The sequence below is a fragment of the Tachysurus fulvidraco genome, chromosome 3 (genome assembly GCF_022655615.1).
Source record: "Tachysurus fulvidraco isolate hzauxx_2018 chromosome 3, HZAU_PFXX_2.0, whole genome shotgun sequence".
Classification (NCBI taxonomy): domain Eukaryota; kingdom Metazoa; phylum Chordata; class Actinopteri; order Siluriformes; family Bagridae; genus Tachysurus; species Tachysurus fulvidraco.
Window position 1 is genome coordinate 22559483 of NC_062520.1, and position 20889 is coordinate 22580371.

Sequence of the window (20889 nt, forward strand, 5' to 3'; positions counted from 1 at the left end):
GATGTTTTAATAATATTCTTTGTTGCATCTTGTAGATGATTGTAGCTTTTTTTTTGCTATTTTAGTATTAAGTAATAAAAATTAGGGCAAGAACTTTGGGTTACGGCAAATTTTATTCCATATATTTTTGAAGTAAGTGCTCACATGCAGTGTTAATAAATGTAGCTTCATTTTTAAACTTCTGTTTTGCTGATATTATAAATATATTTAAAAGTGGCATAAAGTCAACTGAAAATGCAATCAGATTACTTATATCTATAGATGACAATTAATAGCCAAATTAGATTTGAAGATTATCATCAATCATCATTGAAGATGATTGTAATCATTCAATCTCACATTGTACATATAAAAATTAAATAATCCATCCATCTGGTCTATCTGTTACAGAAATCTCAGTCACTCTTATACAATATCTGGAAATGCTGTGTAATATGATTATTCATCAGTAATCGTGTGTGTGTGTGTGTGTGTGTGTGTGTGTGTGTGTGTGTGTGTGTGTGTGTGTGTGCGTGGTTGTTGGCCTTATGGATTCACTGGCTTTTACTGAATCATGTCACAGAATTTCTCAGAGGATTACACAGAATTCATTGTGAAGCGTCATTATTTTTGTCAGACAAATTGTGATAGGAAGCACATTTGCTTTGGCATCCATTTCATTTTCGTATGTCACAGTGACTGTTATTACTCAGATATTTCTGCAGATTAGCCTTTGAAATTTGTTAATAAATGTCTGCTAGTGTATGCTATTCTAATATCTGAATTAATTTTGTTCACTTTTACGGGTTTGTAGATTTATTTCTGATTTCATCGATATTGCAGCAGAATAACTTTCTTGTCCCATTCATTTTTATTTAACATCAGTAAGCATGAATGTTGAATACATGTAGTTAAGAATCATTTTTAATATAATTATCTATATCAGTGTTCTGTTACAGCTATGTTTTGCGATGTATCGTCAATTTGACTAGTGTGTAATAAAACTATTGTTTTATCTAACTCATAAATTTGACTCCACACACGCAAATATAGTGCCTATGTTTTTTTTCCTGGTACGTGAGAAAGCTTTCAACATGTAAATAAAGATATCAGAGCAAACAAACACAGAATTTCATCACTGTGAGCGAGCAAGGCCATGAATCAGAGTTGATTGTTTTTATATTTTTTTGTCTCTAGTAGTATATACAAATAATATAAAACATTTGATAAAACAAATAGAAGAGGGCACAACACAAGCTAAAGACATAAAGTAAGTTATCCTAGCCACATAAAGTGCATCATATGCAACCTAATGTAAACAGTCTGAGACAAACAACAGTGCAAACAGACAAAACAAAGAGGATTCAAGTAAACATACAGTATATACACTTGTGTAATAGCAGCAGTTGGATGAGGGTTTAGGGGTTGGTTTCCTGCTTCTACCCTGTGTATGGAGATTGCATGTTCTCCTAATGCTTTGGGTGTTTTCTCCCCAAGATCAAAAACACGTGTTATATGCTGACTGGCATCTCTATATTGTCCCTAGCGTGTGATTGTGATTGTGCCCTTGGTTGCTTGACACGTACAGATTGTCCCCTACCTTGTGACCTAGGTCCCCTGAGACAGACCCTGTGTAGGATAACTGCTACTAAAAATAGATGGATGTATAAAAATAAAGACATGATTAAAACTAAAAACAAACAAATAAAAAAATAAAAAAATACAGGCTTAAAAATACTAAAGTGGGAGTATTTAAAATATAATCTGGTTCAAGCCTCTAATTAGGCATCTTGCTTTAACAGCGACTCTTTGACACATGCACTAATCTTCCAGAACATTGTACTAGCTCCTTGTGCGTCCATCCCACTCCTGCTACTGTTCAGTCGCGGCTTTGTGCAGGTTATTTTTAAAATGCAACGCAAAACAGTTGCGTCCCTTTTGAAACAATACAAACCCTACCTGCTGCCTGTGACGTTTGGAGAGGTTGAATTACAGAGTGACAAACGCAAGCAGAGCTGTCACCTTCAGTCGAGTTTGTAATTACACCTGTGTCTCTGTTGCGTAGGAGGAACTGCAAGGGGTTCGGGTCTCCACTGATGTAGAAAAGATGAGAACCACGACCTGTGGCTCCATTTCAGCAACACATTCTTTACTCCACTCATTCCACTTTTAACCTTTAATAGGATGCTTGTCACCTCAATCCAGCTGTACTACATCAAATTATAGACCATTCATATTGTTGAGCTCTGAATATGTTTCAGAGCATGTTTTTTTTTTTTTAACAGTGCTGTTACTTTCTTTTGTGCTGAAAATCTGGGTTTAAACCCATTTTCTCCTTTTTGTGTTATTGCCCATTATGTACACATTTTTAATTCTACCCGTCAAGGTGTTTTAGTAGAAATGCAGTCTGAACGTGAGCAACGTAGGGAAAGAATGACTATTGCTCTGTTGTCATGTCTGTGTATAATTAATGGCCTGTACTGGAGGTCCTGGTGATGAGTCAGATTTGCCTTAAGCCTCAATAAATCTTTCATTTGCACTGGCTGTGAGACTGTCAAGTGTTACATTTAATCTCTGAAATGGTTCAATATTTCTGCCTCGGTTATTTCACACATATAGTCTAGTTTATACAAATGAAAAATAACATAACATCATCTGCTGTAACACTGACGGGTATTATGTATTATTTACGGTCTTTAACAGAATGGCCAAGACATGACTCAGTGCTAATTCAACACTGTTTTACGCTTCAGAAACAAAAGCAATACAGGGCCATGGATGGGTGTGTGAGTTATGCGTCACTCCATGTGTGTGGAAAGTGAATGAATAAATGATTGGCCAGACACAAAGAGACAGCTGCTCTCTGCTGGCTTCTAAAGAGGCTCTCTGATGAGGTGGGGAGTTAAGAAGTGGCAAGTGTCGTTTACACACAGCCTGGAGTCTGTTCAGCGGAAGAGCTCAGTCACTGCTGCTACTTATATAGGCTTCATGTACGCGTTGTAATTAGCCGAGTCCCACAACGCTCAGCGTGTGGTTTAGGAAGCCATAGGTCTGCACATGCTTTGACTGGAATTGAAAAAATATTGCCTCCATGCTGGCTACCAAGGCTCATCTCGCATGAAAGGCAACCTGCCGGCATGCTCCGGAAAAGCAAATGAATCTCAGAGAAGAATGTCCACCTGGATGTGTGCATGCATAATCATCACATGCTAATCACAAAACACTGTTGCTGGTGTTTAATGTGTTAATAAGCCCCATATGAAACGCATACAATATAAGCCTCTCAAGGCTTTTATAGAAGGCTAAACAGAAACTGAATCATGTCTAGAGAATTCCGTAGATATAACATGAACTGACCTTATAGGAAGTGTTGGAACCCCTTTGCTAACCGACTGGCTGACTGAACCCCATTGCTGAAACTGAAAATCTGTCAGTAGCTCAAGAATAAAACTACTGTATTATCATGAGGTCTTTGTGATGTCATAGGATGTAGTGCTTCACAATTTTTATTTATTCTTTTAAATGTTTCCAATCTGTAATGTCCAACTGGCTTTGTACCTTGTTTCCTTTATACACGTTAAAATTTACACCTCTCAACTGACATATCTGTCATTGCTCTTTTTGTGTCATTTGTATCTTGAGTAAACCATGGTAGAGTACAATAGAGAGCTCAATAAATCTCACAATCATATTCTAAACCATTGAAAACGATGTGTTACAGTATAGGTGTGTCATCAAAATGAACTAAAGAGTGAGTTGACGATGTAGAGGGTATTTGACTTTGTGATATGAAATGCTCCTACTTTATAAGTCCATCTATTCTCTAGGCTAAAAAGAAATCACTTCTTCATAATGCTCTGTATTTTTCTTATAGCCAATAATCTGATATGGATTCCAAAACTTTATTCTGATTTTTTTTTATATTTGGAAGCATAAGGGTTTAGCCAAATTTGTTGCTCGTTCTGAAATATGCATCCGTCTGTATGTTTGCTCTTTCCAGCCTAAGAACAAATAAACTTGCTCTCACATTCATCCCATCAAATGTGTAAGTATTGAATTAACAATAGGTAGAAATTCCTCACTGATATTTCTTTCAAAATACAAAGACAAAATACAAATGCTTGCATACAAGTTTGAGTACAAGTGTTTAAATCCTGCACACTTTCCGATTAAAAAAGACTTCTGAACTCTGAAGTCTCTCTTTTACAACTCAAAACATTACCAGACAAGATCAACAGACAAATAGATCCGGATATATTGAGATATTTAAATTTTGTTGAAGCCAGCTGTACAACTGGGGTCGTGTTTAGCCCAGATTTCCGGTTGTGTCATGCCTGAACCTGATCTTGTCCTCTCTCTCCACTGTCTTCAGCCTACAAATGAATTGTGCACTACAGAGATGTTGACCGAGCTAGAAAATTTTTTGTTTTGAGTGTGTTTTTTTAAATTTCTTGCCTATCTATGTGGTCAATGAGCAATAAATAGCTCTCTGCAAATGTCCCCAGGTGTTCTCTGGGCAGGATCGTGCTGAATTTGTTACACGAAGCAGTCAGTAGTGTGTACTGTACAATGTAGAAATGAATATCTTGCTTCTTTGAGGTGTGAAGTAATGGAAAGATACGTAGGACACAACTGTGCGTAATCAGTGTGGGTTTTAGAGGATTTCCAAAAATTGTCATCAAAGTCTATAGGGGGAGTCACAATACATGAAGGCAACAGCAGAACAGGATAAAATATAATTAGAAATCTGGAAAAAATGTATGGGAGACAAGAAATGAAACAAAAGATGTTATTGAACTGGAAAATGGCACCACGGGTGTGTCCCAAATCACATACTTATTCAGAAATGGTGTGGGTTGTGTGTTTACACTGAAAATTCTCACAAGATGAAGAAAACTTCAAGAATATGGATTCAAATGAAGAATCAAAGTATAGAATGTTGAACACCATGCATTCAACACTCACAGCTTTGCTTAGGTGAAGGAAGATGGGCTACCACCCTGAATGAGAAAAAATTTCAAGATGGTGTCCACCGTTTTTCATTTTCATAAATTGGTACACTAGACACTAGAGTATATAGTGTATAGTGTAAGTGCCTAGTACATAGTTTGGGATGCAGCTTATGACTTGATCAGTTTTCACAGACACAGCAGTGCATAAATTAACACACCAATTGAGCAATGTACCAATGACAAGACAGAGAGTGGAGATAATAGCACTAACAAACACAAACCTCAGCGCTTAGTGCTTTTCGCCATGGAAACCATAATGTGAAGGGGAATCATTGACATTATGTAAGGTTACAGTTTTACAGACAACTCTGACTTGGCTCAGATAACACACTAGTTTTCCCTCTGTTTTCTAGCTAAGAAACAAAACAGATAATAACAATAATGCAACTCTCAGCACTAAGAAGAGAGACAGAAACAAGCAATTGCAATATTGCCAGTTTGAATAACAAGGATAATGCCCCAGCTATCTATTATATATGGAATATTGTACAATATGTGCAAAATGACTGAAATGTTGAACAGTTTGTGCAAAATGACTGAAATGTTGGACAGTTTGTGCAAAAGAGTAAAACAGTGTGCAAAACAGCATGTAAACAGTCTGATGGATGTAAGCAGCATGTAACAGTTTGATGTGTCAGTGTGTGTGTTTGGTGTAGGTCTGTGAAGTCCATACAGATAATGTGTGTGTATGTTGTGCTCAGTACAGTTCAGTTCAGTTATTGAGAAGTCTGATGGCTTGTGGGAAGAAACTGTTACACAGTCTGGTCGTGAGGGCCCGAATGCTTCGTTACCTTTTTCCATCGGCAGGAGGGTGAAGAGTGTGTGTGAGGGGTGTGTGGGGTCATCCACAATGCTGTTGGCTTTGCGGATGCAGCGTGTGGTGTACGTATCCATGATAGAGGGAAGAGAGACTCCAATGATCTTCTTGGCTGTCCTCACTATCCGCTGCAGGGTCTTGCGATCCGAGATCGTACAGTTCCCAAACCAGAAGATGCAGCTGCTCAGAATGCTCTCAATGGTCCCTCTGTAGAACATGGTCAGGTTGGGGGAAGGAGATGTGCCTTTCTCAGCCTTCGTAGGAACATACTACTGTTGTTGTTGTTGGTTGTCATCATACTTTGGATGTTTGCTGTCACCACAGTGGATGAACTGATATGCATATTTTGGATTTGGCACAGGTTTGATCCCAGCTGCCCTTCCTAACACAACTCTCCCATTTTATCTGGGCTTGGGAGTTAATTCTTCTGTATGTAGTAATAAATATTATGTAGTATAGATTCATAAACATGATGAATAAACCATACATTTTTTTGCTCACTAGAACTGTTGTAGACATTAATATTCCTCACAGGCTTCACTTTCTATGGCTTCCTGGAGGCTGACTGGTTCTTAACAGCCATCTTTTGTCTCTTGTTAAATAGAACTCTCTGTAATAAAACTTGGATTGGCATTAATTAACATGGGATGACTGAATTTTTTGTTTATACTTCTACACCAGGTGATGTATGTTTTATAGTCACTGAATAATATTATTTGGTATAGAAATTTTTATTAAACACTACCATCATAAATCACATTGATGGCATGTGTGAATATGAAGTGAGGCTGTACTTATAAAAGCGCATTTCATTTCATTAGCCTGAGCGATCAGACTCTTTAGTTCCTTTTATTTTATATTCTAACACAATTCCAATGAAGAAAATATAGGCATGATATTAGTCATAGCAGCTAGATTTTTTTTTTGCACCCTTCCAAAAAATCAGTGAGTCAGATATCTGGGAAGTGTTTATAAAACGTATGAGTAGTGCGTCTCATGACACTGAAGTGGAATCTTGGCTAAAATTGATGCGTGTAGTGTGGGTTCTTCAGAGTGTTTTCACTGTGGGTTTAGTGCAGTTCTGCAACTAAAATATTATTTGACATGCACATGTAAGTCTATTTATGTCATGGGACTTGTTCATCAGGTCGTTTTTAATGTTAATTATGAACAGTTTACTTGTATAGGATGTGTTAGGCTTATTTTGAGATATTCTCCATTTTGCAGTAAATTCAGGCTTTCAGCATCAACCAGGCATGAATGTGAAAAACAAAAAAGGTTGTACAGTAATGTTTTCACAGCAAGGTTTAATAATGAGTGTAATGGAATTAGCGTTGCTAGTATTGACTATTGCTTTTATTGATTTTTTCATACAGTATGCCATTAAATCTTGGTATTTAGGACTGAATCGCTTTTACTATGTTGTGGATTATTTCAGTGACAGTAATGGCACATTTTCATTGTGTATGTGTGTGTGTGTGTGTGTGTGTGTGTGTGTGTGTGTGTGTGTGTGTGTGTGTGTGTGTACGTGGAGGAAGTTAAGTGGCACTGCCCTGTGAGTCAGAGCTCTTAATCTAATTAACCTTGAGGTGCAGAGATACAGAGCGGGTAAGTGAGTGAGATTGAGTGCTGTAAAGGACAAAAAGAGCTACAGTAAGGGGAATGCAGCAAACACCAAGACGAGGTTAAAGAGTATTTTCTGCCGTGTTAAGAGATTAGATGCAACAGAGAAAGAGAGCAAGTTTGAGGATGAGTAAGTGGGAGTAAGTCCACAGTGACAACAATGGTGGTTTGACCTTATGTATATGAACACATTTTTTTCTTTAGGCATGAATGTGCATGTGTGTATTCTAGTTGCATGTGTGTGCACTCATGTGCACACATGCGCACACACACACACTTTATAACACAAAAATGATATAACTTGTTTCTCTCTCTCTCCATAGTTTCACTTTTGGACCCAGCTGCACGTTTACAGAAGGCATAGCTACATGGAGGTCCACTACTAAGTCTCCTTCAATTCCTCAACTTCTCTCTCTAGTTCTTCCCCCACATTGTGTGTGATCCTGGGGGATGAGCTCAGAAGACAAGAGCTCCACCATGTCCCAAAAAGTCTCCTCTCCATCTCGCAGCAACAGCAGCACCTCTTCCAAACATGACAGCCGACAGGTGAATATTCTGTGTGTGCGCGTGCGTGCGTGTGTGTGTGTGCATGTGATGTGTTTTGACTGAAAACTGCTGCCTCAACTGAATATACACTGATCGTGTGTATAAAAGAAAAACTAATATTTAGTTAAGTATGTATGCAAAATACTTTTTATCTGAACTAGTTTGCCCTTTAATAAAAACTTATCAGCCTTATATTTCACAAATTATTCAAATATTTCTGAGGATCATGTTGTAATCTTGACCCCTACATCCCACAAGGTGAATGGGAAAGGACAAATTGATCTTGTCTCCTTCCCTCACAGCCTCGACCTCTATTGTCTCTGTTGGAAGTGTGAGTTGCAAGGACAGACTAAACTCCTAATGTGAAAACTGTTGAATACAAAAGCTGCTATTTATGGTGATGAGTAGTATCATTAGATTTACATAAGGGTGTTAAGACTGTCTTTTGACCAGTGTATTACAAACACCACATTTTGGTAAAGAATTAGATGTTGCTGTTTATTAATAACCTTCAATAACCAACATGTTACTTCTGCTGAGAAATAGAGCAGATTTGGCACAGTAAAAGAACAGTAAACGAAGTGGTTTTATCACTAGTGTTGATCTTGGTACTGGAAAACCCCCAATGTATATCAGAACAGAAGAATAATTAGAAAACGCTATGACATATTTAGAGGTGTCTTGTGACGTATTGAAGTTTATGAACGTTCTTCAAAGTTTCCATCCAACTCTTAATGTTTGGAATACAATAAATTTTCCCCGTGTTTGAACATGTATGTGAATGTGTTCCTGCAACAGACTGGTGTGTGTGTGTGTGTGTGTGTGTGTGTGTATATATATATACACACACACACACACACACACACATATATATATATATATATATATATATATATATATATATATATATATATATATATATATATATATATATATATATATAAAATACCAGTTACTGAACATTTTGCCAAGCCATGCAGCCTTACACATATTTGACAAAATAAACAATAGACAATTTGATATTTTGCTAGTTAACTATTAGTGCTGTAGTTCAGTTTGTGATATCTGTTCAGGAAATTAAACTGTACAGACCATCAGCAGACCCCCTTCTAACTTTCATCTGTGTGTATATGTGTTACGTATCTAGCTAATTTTCTTTATGCTTATTATATCAATAAGCATACCTTTAACACTTATATTATGTTACACTTATTGAGAACACACTTGTAAATTTCCTAAATTGTAACTGAGCTAGCTAACAAAGTTGTTAGCATGCGAAAGACGATGCAATTGCAACTAACCTTCATTTACAGTACATCTTACCATTAACTTTAGAGCTACAGAATTATCATTTTTTAACAAGATCCTGTTTTGTTCTGTTTTGTAAATTTAAGCTTGTCATCCGGAGTCTGATCCACTCTGTCAGCCATATTCGATCCACCATTTACAGCATTTGCGTACGCCTTTTATCACCATATGCCCTTATACAGAGCGATATACAGAAGTACTTTTGAGGTACATCGACACTGTTTCACTAAGTCACTGATTAAGAATACCATCAGTCTAAAAACTCTGCTGGGAGGCAATACAACAAGAAAAGCACACAGACATTGTGAGCATGTTACAGTGCAGGGTGTGACAAGTGCGTTACCCATAATAAAGACAGTCAACTACTGAGTTAACTTTTATTCCTTGGTGACTGGTGACTGATGTTCTGTGTAGATTTTGAAACACTGTAAAATAAACTGAAACATCAAATTTCAATAATGGAGTAAAAGTGAAAGCACTGGCATCAAACCACATAGATGTGCCATTCAGGTGGCAATGTGGAGGACATATATAATATTAAAAGAACAACAGGATGAATATAAAATGCAAATATAGCTGCAAGCATCGATGGTGGGCCCTCGCATGTTTTTTATCGCTATACGGTGCCTCCCAGAAAACAATGCACTGTGGGCAAGTGCATGAAGTGGGTAAATATCAGTGGACTATGTTATGTTGTTACTGACCCATTTGGGGACTGTAGGTAAATGAAACCCCACATTTTAGACAAACGGGGGTGGTAGTGAGCCACTTAAGAGACACACCTTTGTCTGACCTTTTTGTCCACAATTAACAGCTGACAAATGTGATGTATGTGTCAAATTTCAAGTTAATCTAAGCACGCCAAAAGCCTTAAATATGCCTGAAATAAAAGTAAACTTTGACACGATGCCTTGGCAACGGTGTTTGAGATATCAAAAATCCCTTTGCAATTTCGCTTTAGATTCAATCGCATGAATCCTCTAGGAGGAGTATTTAAAAGTTCATTGCATGTAATTGTGAAAAAATCCATCTTTGTGACTGACACACTTTCTGGGGCCTGTTGGTGGCGCTATACCCGGGACTCACAATAAGCACATTGATGCGATCGGAATTCTTGGCCAAACATACACACCGCGTGTCATCACAATAAGAGATTTTTTGGCTTAGATAGAAGACACTTCCTGTTTCTCTGAATTCGCCGTAACTTTGTTGCCTGGCCGTGGCAGCACCGTTCAAGATATCAATAGTCCCTTCGGAATTTAGCAAGTGCAATGTCTTGGCATCATGTTCACCACGTTTGATGTCAATTGCATGAATTCCCTAGGAAGACTATTTAAAAGTTCACCACATGCAATTATGAAATAATCCAAAATGGCTGACTTCCTGTTGGGCGGAGCTCATAGTTTAGAGCGCGAAAGTTGTTCGGGTCGATGAGATCTATATGCTTACCAACTCTCGTACATGTGTGTACATAATTGCTTGATCTGTGCACAAATGTTTGTTTTTGCATTACAGGGGGCGCTACGTGTGTGCCAAATTTCAAGAGTTTTCGAGCATGTTAAGGGACCCCAATTGGCCAATGTGTGCAAAAACAAACAAACAAACAAATAAATAAATAATTAACCCGAGCAAAAACAATAGGGCTTCTCACCATCGGTGCTCGGGCCCTAATAACAATAAATAGTCATATCAAATTTGTATTAAACTTCCTCAAATCTGAGCTTTTTCAGTTATCTGTCTAAAAGCATATTATTTAATAATTCATATGAAGTACTAAGTAAAACTAATAGGACATGTATGAATATAGTTAGAGTAAGGAATGATTTGACTAGTTAATGGAAAAGCCTTATATAGTTCTTGCTTTCAGTGTTTACCATAAACATTCATACTTTGCATTCTAATTGAATTGGACAGCCAGCAGCATCAAATTTATCTATGTAGTTGTGTGCATGTGTGAAAAAAGTGGATGTATGCCTCTATATACTTGGGGCTCCTGAATAAAGGTCTAGAATCTCTTAGCTCAAGCTTGAGCTGCATTTTTGAAGCTCATTACTCTAAACAGAAACATTTTTCACAGATCAGTTGACTGACATCATTCTCTTATGCAGGCTATATTCACAGAACAGAATATCTCATCCAGTATCACTGATGAATATGGAGGAATCGTGTTACTGTAGGTGAAAACTGATCCCAGAGATTTAACACAAAAGCAATTTAGAAAGGTATCCAGTGCCATTTAGTGTCATGATCATGCTTTGGGCAAAAACGATAAGAGCCTGCATTAGCCCACAGTCTGGCAGATGGTTTGCATGTAAGTGCAATTGTAACTTCCCTTATGAATGAAGTAGAAGAACATAAACTCCTCAATCCAGTGACCCAGTGATGATGGTTAATGTAGTTAAGATCTATTTATTTCTGACATATTTCTGATCATTCATGCATTCCTTCTGTCATCCTCAGTAACTACTTTATTGTGTGATCCAACATTGGTAATATTTCTTGAATAGGAAGCCAGTCCATGCATCATTTAAGATTCAGGCTTTTCATTTTCATGTACATAATTATATACAGTATTCAACATGCAATGTAAGGAAATCTTGGCCTACTCCTCCTAGACTGTGCATATAAATGAAATAAATTTAAGAACTAAGTGTGGAAATAAGAATTAATAGAATGTGTTACACACACATTCACATGTAGGGGCAATTTTCCACCCTCTGGTATATACTAGGGTAGGTGGGAGGAAACCAGAGGAAACCCATGCATACGTAGGAAAGGGACGCAAAACACAACACAGACAATTAAGTAGGGTTGAACCAAGGTGAACCCCATTTATAATTCTTTAGATCGGGCATCACCAAATGGCAGACCGCGGTCCGGATCCGGACCGAGTGACGGGTCTGCCTGGACCCGTTAAAATTCTAATATTATCATATTAAGCATCTCCTTATTATAATCCAATATTATAAGATTATATAAGTTCTTTGATATTAATAAAAAGATAAATCTTTCGTGCGCAGTTAATCTGGTTATTACGACAGGAGCGTCATCAAAAGCCAAGCCAAAAACAGATTGTTTCTGTTCCATACTCCAGAGCAGAAGGTGGCAGTAATGCACCTATTTACGCTGGCAGGACAATTAAGATTCAAACTGCTGGCAGGACAGTTACATGCCCATTTCTCTCCCTAGGAACGGAAGATGGAAAGGGAGTAAGGAGAGGTGGAAAGGAGAGAGGAAAAAGGGAGCTGCTCAAAGCTCTGCAATTTTCTTTTATTCAGTAAATTCTGCCCTGTTCTATTTTCCATTCATTGAAATTACTTGAAATGTTCTTTTTGCCGAAGGTTCCTGTGTTATTAATGTAGTTAATGTTTAAAAAAGGGGCAGCTCAAAAGTCTTTTGTTTAATTTTTTTTCTTAAAGATTAAAAGCACTTATATTTTATTCAAAAGATTCTGAATGTTTTACATTACTTGAAATATAGGCCCTAAGTTCAGGCTGCTCAAAGCAGTGTTTGCATTTTTATTTATTTTATTCAGAAGAAATTCAGTGTCTGTTGTCTGTTAATTGACATGTAGTAAAGACAACTACAGTATTGTTTTCCATTCAAGTGCCACACAAGTTCAGACTTTGAAAACACTTGAAATTTAACAATAAATTATATAGAAATGTATGTGCGTTATTGATTTTATTAACATGAGGGTACACTATTTTAAGTGACAATATAAGACTCGGACGTTTGCTGGGAGGAAATTTTAGTAACTGGACCTTTTTGAATTTTAATTGAATACCCCTGCTTTAGATGATCCTTTAAAATTAGCAAGTAAACAAAAAAAATGTATCCCCGCATAGTGGAGAAAGTAGCTGACAATCACATGTTGCTGCCTTGGTGTTTTGTAGCTCCAAAGACCATTGAATAAAAATTGTATTGGGAAATTCTGCAGCAGAATGTCATATGTTCAGGGTGTCAGTGATCAGGGTAACGCAACAGCATTGCCATCCAAAGCACAGGAGTAACACAATTGTAGAATGCTTAAATTAGACAAAACGCACAACGCATTTTAAAATAAACAAAGTCCTGACATCATTTCCTTAGAGATGCTGCAGTGTGGTCTGAAATAGGTCAAGCAAAATGTTCTAAAAATATACATGAACTGAAAAATCTCTAGAAAAGAACTTGTCCAAATACTGTACCTGCTTGAAACACTGCAAAAACGTATTTTATTAAGATTAATGGCAATAAAGGTTTCTGTAGTTTATATGCATTAAATAAACTTTGAATTGTGGTAAGCACGCGACTGGATTTCAAGATCACTTTATGCAGGTAATGATGTATTAAATACAGCCATTTGTTATCTGTTGTGGACATTTGGGATGTTCTAATATTTTTGCAGGATTATTATAAGCTGAAAAGTTCTTCATGAAAAGCATTATCTACAGTGAAGACATGCACTGAATGTTTATCAAGGCTGATTTCTTTGAGTGTTTTTGCATGTAATTATATGTTTTGTTTGTGTACAGGACAGCTGGGAGATCGTGGAGGGACTGCGTAGTGGTTTAGGGAACGTTCAGCAACCCGAGAGACAGGAGGGCTTCATGCTGAAGAGGAGAAAATGGCCAATGAAAGGCTGGCACAAGGTCAGTGTGTGTTGTGTGCAAAATCCACGTTCCATGTAGTGGCCACTTTCACTCTCTTGTCTTCATTAAATCAACAGCCCTTTGCACAGCAGGTTTTAACTGATTGTGCCAGTTGATGTGTGACTGTCTTGTGTACTGACATCACACACACATTCATCATCGTCATGACTGTTTGTGTCACTGCTGGTTCAGACACGAGTATATTGGATAAGTAGGTGTGTGATGCATTAGCTGAATACATACAGTAAGAACAAGAATCTAGACAGTATACAAAAGTAATCCTTTGCATTAGATACACTTCACAGCACAGACTGTAAAATCTTGTTTGCATGCTTTGTCTGATTGGATTTGTGTAGGTGGATGGCAGGTGATAGTTTCAGAACTGGAAATCTTTGGTTTTTCAGTAGTTTGTTGTGGAAAAGCTGTTCTGAGTAATTATAATTAGCTCAGCCTTGTAGGCTGTGTCAAACTTGAATATGGAGAATTTTGTTTTTTTTCCACTGTTGCTAGGTAATCGTGTGATGAGAAATGCAGAAGCACCAAGTGAACAAGGCAGAAAAACTAATATAAGCTTTAAGCAATATAACACAAAATATATTATATAGAAAAACACTGAAAAACAAAAACACTGAAACCTTTCTGACCCCCGTATCCCTCTCTCTCCCTCTCTCTCTGTCTGTATCTCTCTCTCTTGCTTTCTCTCCTTCTGTACAGAGATATTTCCTATTGGATAAGGGAATTCTGAAGTATGCCAAATGCTCAGCGGACGTGAGTAGAAATAATATCCATCATTCATCTGTCAATTTACATATGCATCATCACCAGTAGCTTTTGCATATTCCCTGTCATTCCCCTGCTCTCTATTGTCTCCAGCAGTGGGGTTCCACTTCCTGCTTGCTTTTGCCTTACAAACAGGGATTAAATGTGTCCTATTCAGCTTTTACCTATAACTAGATTTGATATTAGCCTTTACATTCATGCTGATAGAGTAGGTCTAGTAATTTAAGGGATACTCAATTGTTTTTATTTCTCAATGTCTATCTGCAGTGTGTTAGTGTTTACCGCATACATGTACACATTTCTGAGTACTGAAAACATCACAAAACAGTATTTAGAAGCTGTTAAGGGAGTCAATAAATGTTTACATGCAACGTAAACATAATTTAAATAATCACATTACATGAATTTTCCGGTCAAATTTGTTAATAAAGCATTAAATCTGTTGAGTTTACATTACCTAGTTGTGTATTTAAAATATATTTTTAAAAAGGAAGTTAGCAGGTTCCCTTAGGCCTTTGTTATAAATGAGTTTCAATAAAATACGTTTCTCAGTGCAGGAGAACGTGCACAAATTCCTGTCTTTTCTAACTGAACATACTTCAGAGCCATAGGATGAACATTATGTTGAAGAATGCTGGAGACCTCCATTAACCCTTGTGTTGTCAAGTGTCAAAATGACCCACCTTCACTAAACCCATAAAATGCACAGCTTTATGGAATGTTAAATCAATTTTTCATGCAGAAACAGCCAGTCCTTGATCACAATGTGAATATCTGAGTTTTCCTACTTCTGAATTTACTTATAGATCTCTGCATTTACTTATAGATCACTCATTGTCTCTGCTGTTATAAATAGTTCCAGGTTGCGTTCATTCCACAAACTCAGACTATATTCTAACACAACAGATTTTGTCAGACTGTTGTGTAGATTGATGGTTCACCCAATAATCCCGCTGTGTTTAAAGATCGAGAAGGGCAAGCTTCATGGCTGCATTGACGTGGGTTTGTCTGTCATGGCCATAAAAAAGAAGTCCAAGTGTATTGATCTGGATGCAGAGGAGAACATCTACCATCTAAAGGTAAACATCAATAAGATATCAGAGATTTAATGTGAAGAAAAGTAACAGTAAAACTTGCTTATTTTGCTTATTGTACCCATCTACACTGAAAAAACCTTTCACTGAATTAACTTAATTCTGTTACATACATCGGTTCTGTGTGTATTGAGTATTCAATTCAATTCGTTTATTTGTTTAGCCCTTTTTACAATTGACATTGTCTCAAAGCAGCTTTACAGTGGGTCAGTGGTGGCTCAACTGGTTAAGGCTCTGGGTCGTTGACCGGAGGATTGGGGTTCAAGCCCCAGCACAGCCAAGCTGCCACTGCTGGGCCCTTGAGCAAGGCCTTTAACGCTCCCTGCTCCAGGGGCGCTGTATCATAGCTACCCCTGCATGTGAATAAAAGAATTCTGCTGTAATGTATATGTCGCAATAATAAAGGCTTTATTGCCCCGTTCTATACTATTAAACAGTGTTTACAGAGTAACATTAACACATCGGTTTCCACATATTCTGCCTGATTTGAGCATTTATTTTCTTAACCCTGAATAAAATCTCATGAAATGAAAGTGCACCCGAGATGCTTGATGTATACAAGTACGGCTTGATGTAGACAGTACGTCTTCTAAATTACAGCATATTAAAACTCTTGACTGACTTGAAGAACAGCCAATATCGTTTCAGACACACCATAAATATATCAATATTTTATAAAATAAATGATGGAAAAATATTTGTAATAATTTTTGATGACGTATGTGAAATGAAAACCTTTCTTAAAAAAAGATGTATTTCCATATCTGTATTCATAGCACCACAAACAGCTCTGAAATTTGAAGAACTAAAATTGATTTTTAGCGATATCACATTAATTTGAAACCTTTTATCTTGCCAATATAGATGTAAGGGAATTCCTAATATAAGGTGTAATATACTGTATATCTAATAAATAAAATATAGTGGTGTGAAAAAGTATTTGCCCCCTTCCTGATTTTTTTTTTTTTACACGTTTGTCACACTTAAATGTTTTAGATCCTCCAACAAATTTAAATATTAGTCAAAGATTACACAAGTAAACACAACATACAGTTTTTAAATGAAGGTTTTTTAAAGGGAAAAAAAATCCAAACCTACATGGCCCTGTTTGACAAAGTACTTGCCCCCTAAACCTAATAACTGGTTGGTCCACCCTTAGTAGCAATAACTGTAATCAAGCATTTGCAATAACATGCAATGAGTCTGTTACAGCACTGTGGAGGAATATGTGGAGGTCCACTCATCTTTGCAGAATTGTTGTAGTTCAGCCACATTGGAGGTTTTTCGAGCATGAACTGCCTTTTTAAGGTCATACCACAGCATCTCACAGGTCCACACCATACCACAGGTCAGGACTTTAACTAGGCCACTCCAAAGTCTTCATTTTGTTTTTCTTTAGCCATTCAGAGGTGGACTTGCTGGTGTGTTTTGGATCATTATCCTTCTACAGAACCCTAGTTTGCTTCAGCTTGAGGTCACAAACAGATGGCCTCACATTGTCCTTCAGGATTTTTTGGTAAACAGCAGAATTCATGGTTCCATTTATCACAGCATGTCTTCCAGGTCCTGAAGCAGCAAAACAGCCCCAGACCATCACACTACCACCACCCTATTTTACTGTTGGTGTGATGTTCTTTGTATGTAATGCAGTGTTACTTTTACACCAGATGTATTGGGAGACCATTATTTCACACAAGGCCATGTGGATATTGATTTTGTTCATAAACCTTCATTTAAAAACTGGATGTTGTGTTTACTTGTGTTATCTTTGACTAATATTTAAATTTGTTTGATTATCTGAAACATTGAAGTTTGACAAACGAGCAAAAAAAATCAAGAAGGGGCAATCACTTTTTCACACCACTGTATGTCTAAGGTATTATTTTGTCTAACATTCCCCATGTTGACTGATGATAATCATACAAGATTTGATTTTTTAGCTGGAAACATCGTCATACTATTGGCCCCATGTGAAGAAACATGCATTATATAATAAATGGATTTTTTATTTATTTATTTGCAAAGATAGAACATGTCCAGAAATTTTCTCAAGGCACAGATCTGAGAAATGTGTATGGAGTTTTGGACTGTGGAGTCTCTGTGCTCACAGATCAAGTCTCAGGAGCTGTTTGATGAATGGGTCTGTAAGCTGCGTCACCACCGGCTGTACAGGCAGAATGAGATCGCCATGCTGCCCCCTGAGAAACCACTCTTCAGCCCTCACTTCCCTATCACCTCCTCGCCCAACTTTAGTGAGAGCCAAGCTGCCAGAAAGGTTAGATCTCAGGCACGGTTTGCATCTTAGCATTATTCAGCTCTCTTAGCTGACATTTAGTGTAATTAAATCCATCACTGCTTTATGCCACTGTGAGCTGTGCTTTCTGAAGTGTACATGAAGTTTTGAATATTGAACACTGTTATGTGTCCTAACTCTGAAGTTCATTATCCAGATATGCTCTTATACCACAGCAGTTACATTTGCCAACAATTACTTTTTTTAATAAGTGACATATTATACTTTATATACAGTTATTGTTTATTTATATTCAGTTATATTTTATATTATATTTTAACCATTCAACGTATTATATACAGTTTAATGGTTATATTTATCTGCAAAACAGATTAGTTCTTGTTACCATTTAGGTTATTAGCATTAACTGTCTTTCTCTACCAAGCATCTTTTTTCTATTTTTTTTTTTTTTTGAAGCTATAATATTATTATTATAAGGTCAAAAACACCTTTGTTTGTCATGTTACTGAGAAACCACAAAAGCCTCCATCAAGAAAACTTCTATTACAGAAAATGTACACCTTCCTACCAATCAAGCTTTTGAGTCTGTAGTTTACAGATTATCACGAATACTAGCTGTGAGTTGATTTTAACAATGCAGCAAATGTATACTTTTTATTTCTCTTTTTTGAATAGCGTGCTTCTCTTGCCAAGCAGACTTCTCTGCACTCTCCGATCACCTTCACCAGTCAAGCTAAGGTGTTTGCCTGGCTGCAGTACTCTGATGACATGGACAGATGTTCCAAAGGTGTGTATTTGTGTTTACACAGAACCGCAGCTTACTAAACATGACTCTGGCAATGCCATGACTGTACACGTCTACTAATACTTACTTGTTCTGTTTGTGTCTTTATGCCAAATGCACCCACCCATAAACCCCCCCTTCCCCCTTATTTCTCTCTCTCTTTCTCTCTCCCTCTCTCTCTTTCTCTCTCTCACACCACAGAGCTGTCTGAGTGTGAGTCTCAGTTGCTAGATCTGAATCACCTGCTTAGGAGTATGGAGGTTCTCCACCGCACCTATTCAGCACCTGCTATCAATGCCCTGCAGGTCTTAATACTTTTCATTCCACAACACCACTGAGGCTGCTTTTCATAACTCCTGTATGTGCAAAACAGACACACTAGGATGAGAAATATCTGCTGGTAGTTCACAGTTATTAAACAGTGTCCATGATGGGAAATAGTCATACTAATCAAAAATATTATTGTGACTAAAATAGCAGATTAAAAAAGCTTTTTTTGTCAGCCCCACAGTCACATGTGAGAGAGATCCAGTGAAGGTTACAGTAGCGCAAGTGATTCTAAGCAGAGGTACTGATTACCTAAATAACTATGGAAGTAAAAGCTGAAATACAGACTGATATTCCACACTCAAGTAGAAAATGTTTGCAGTTTAGATACTGATTGTACTGATTTGTGTCCCTTTTACCAAGGAACATACACAAAACTTTAGCAAAGGCTAAATAAATGTTAGATATTTATACTCACTGATGCTAAAAAGTCTGTTAAAATGGAAATATAGAAATGTACTACATCTCGGACTAGAACAATGTTTTTATTTTAGCAGATAAGAAGGAATGTAGGTGTGAATTCTGTGAGACCTGATTTTTAGTCACTATTAGTCAGACATTGACATGCTAAAAATGTATCATGCATTCTAGATAAGCATTTGAAAATCAAACACTAAATTTACTCTCTTTTTATATAGCTCTATATTAGTACTTATGCGTAAATGTCTCTGACTGCCAAATTCAAATAGACTAAAAAACAGATGAATCTCCTCATATCTCCTAAATAGTGTTTGCTCCTATGATTTTGTAAGCATCTATTTAAACATACACTGCTCTCAAATTAGAATTTTGCCCATTTAGTCTAATAACCATAGAAACACTTCCTGTAAATTTAAAATCTTTTTTTTTCTACTTGCAGGCATATACATATGACAGCCCAAAAAAAGAAAAAAGACATCCCAGGAAATGGCGTTCCAAACATTACAGCAAGGACAACAAAACAACGCTGCAGGTTTTGTGCTTTTCTATTTCAATCTGTACCAGATTAAAGAAAAACACTGACCTGAAACATGTTAAATGTGTCTATATTGAAATATATGTACAAATATTTAGAGACTCAGGTGCTAATTTGTTGACAGTAAGAAGTTTTTTGTAAATTTTGTTTCCTTTAGCCTATTTTGTAATTCTATATGAACCTTATTAGCCTTGTAACATCTTGATGCACCTTTGTGGACACTTTTATTTAATATAAACAAATTAATTATTTATAGTTTATTATTATTATTAAGGACACTGTTGGCTTTCAGTGTGAGGGGATTTTGCCCCTGTTGGAATAACCTAACCTAACATTTTGTTTCAACACAAAAATTTTTTCTATCCTAATATGATGCTTTTCATCCTCTCATAGGTCCCCAGCTGTATCTCCTCAGGTTCCGTGCGTCTTCACGCCTCTAATCCCAACCTCTCCTCTGCCGATCTGGCCATTGAGAAAAACTATCCAGAGCCTCTTGAGCTGTCTGTAGATGTGTCCAAACTGCAAGAAGATTTCTGCCGTGTGGCCAACAGCTGTGAGTACTGCAGATAAACAATATTTATATTATTACAAAGCATCATGGCAGTGTAGGTTTTTCTATAAAACTATAACATTGTATTCGGAGTACACAGTCTACTCCATTCAGGGAAGTGTTCCACACTGTGTAATGTGCAACAGCTGCTAATTGCAAATACACTGTCACAGTTTTCTCTCTGATAAACCCTGGGTCTCCTCCACTCTCGTGTGACAGCTCGTGT

The 20889-nt window shown here is 37.1% G+C and overlaps 2 protein-coding genes across 9 annotated transcripts in view; one reads left to right on the forward strand and one right to left on the reverse strand.

The window, feature by feature from the left end:
• osbpl3b (oxysterol binding protein-like 3b) overlaps nucleotides 1-20889 on the forward strand; it is a 59525-nt gene that overhangs the window by 19933 nt on the left and 18703 nt on the right. For 6 of the 7 annotated variants that reach the window (XM_047811521.1, XM_047811520.1, XM_027149127.2 and 3 more), the window contains 9 exons: nucleotides 7755-7977; nucleotides 13803-13919; nucleotides 14634-14687; nucleotides 15665-15778; nucleotides 17904-18068; nucleotides 18723-18834; nucleotides 19033-19136; nucleotides 20018-20110; nucleotides 20507-20666. In XM_047811521.1, the coding sequence (XP_047667477.1) occupies nucleotides 7882-7977; nucleotides 13803-13919; nucleotides 14634-14687; nucleotides 15665-15778; nucleotides 17904-18068; nucleotides 18723-18834; nucleotides 19033-19136; nucleotides 20018-20110; nucleotides 20507-20666 (1015 nt within the window). In that variant the 5' untranslated portion in view covers nucleotides 7755-7881. The remainder of the gene's footprint in view (nucleotides 1-7754; nucleotides 7978-13802; nucleotides 13920-14633; nucleotides 14688-15664; nucleotides 15779-17903; nucleotides 18069-18722; nucleotides 18835-19032; nucleotides 19137-20017; nucleotides 20111-20506; nucleotides 20667-20889) is intronic. The other variant, XM_047811522.1, reaches the window with a different exon arrangement.
• LOC113644358 overlaps nucleotides 19625-20889 on the reverse strand; it is a 29775-nt gene continuing 28510 nt past the window's right edge. For both annotated transcript variants that reach the window (XR_003440983.2, XR_003440982.2), the window contains one exon: nucleotides 19625-20673. The gene's annotated coding sequence lies outside the window, so the exon portion shown is untranslated. The remainder of the gene's footprint in view (nucleotides 20674-20889) is intronic.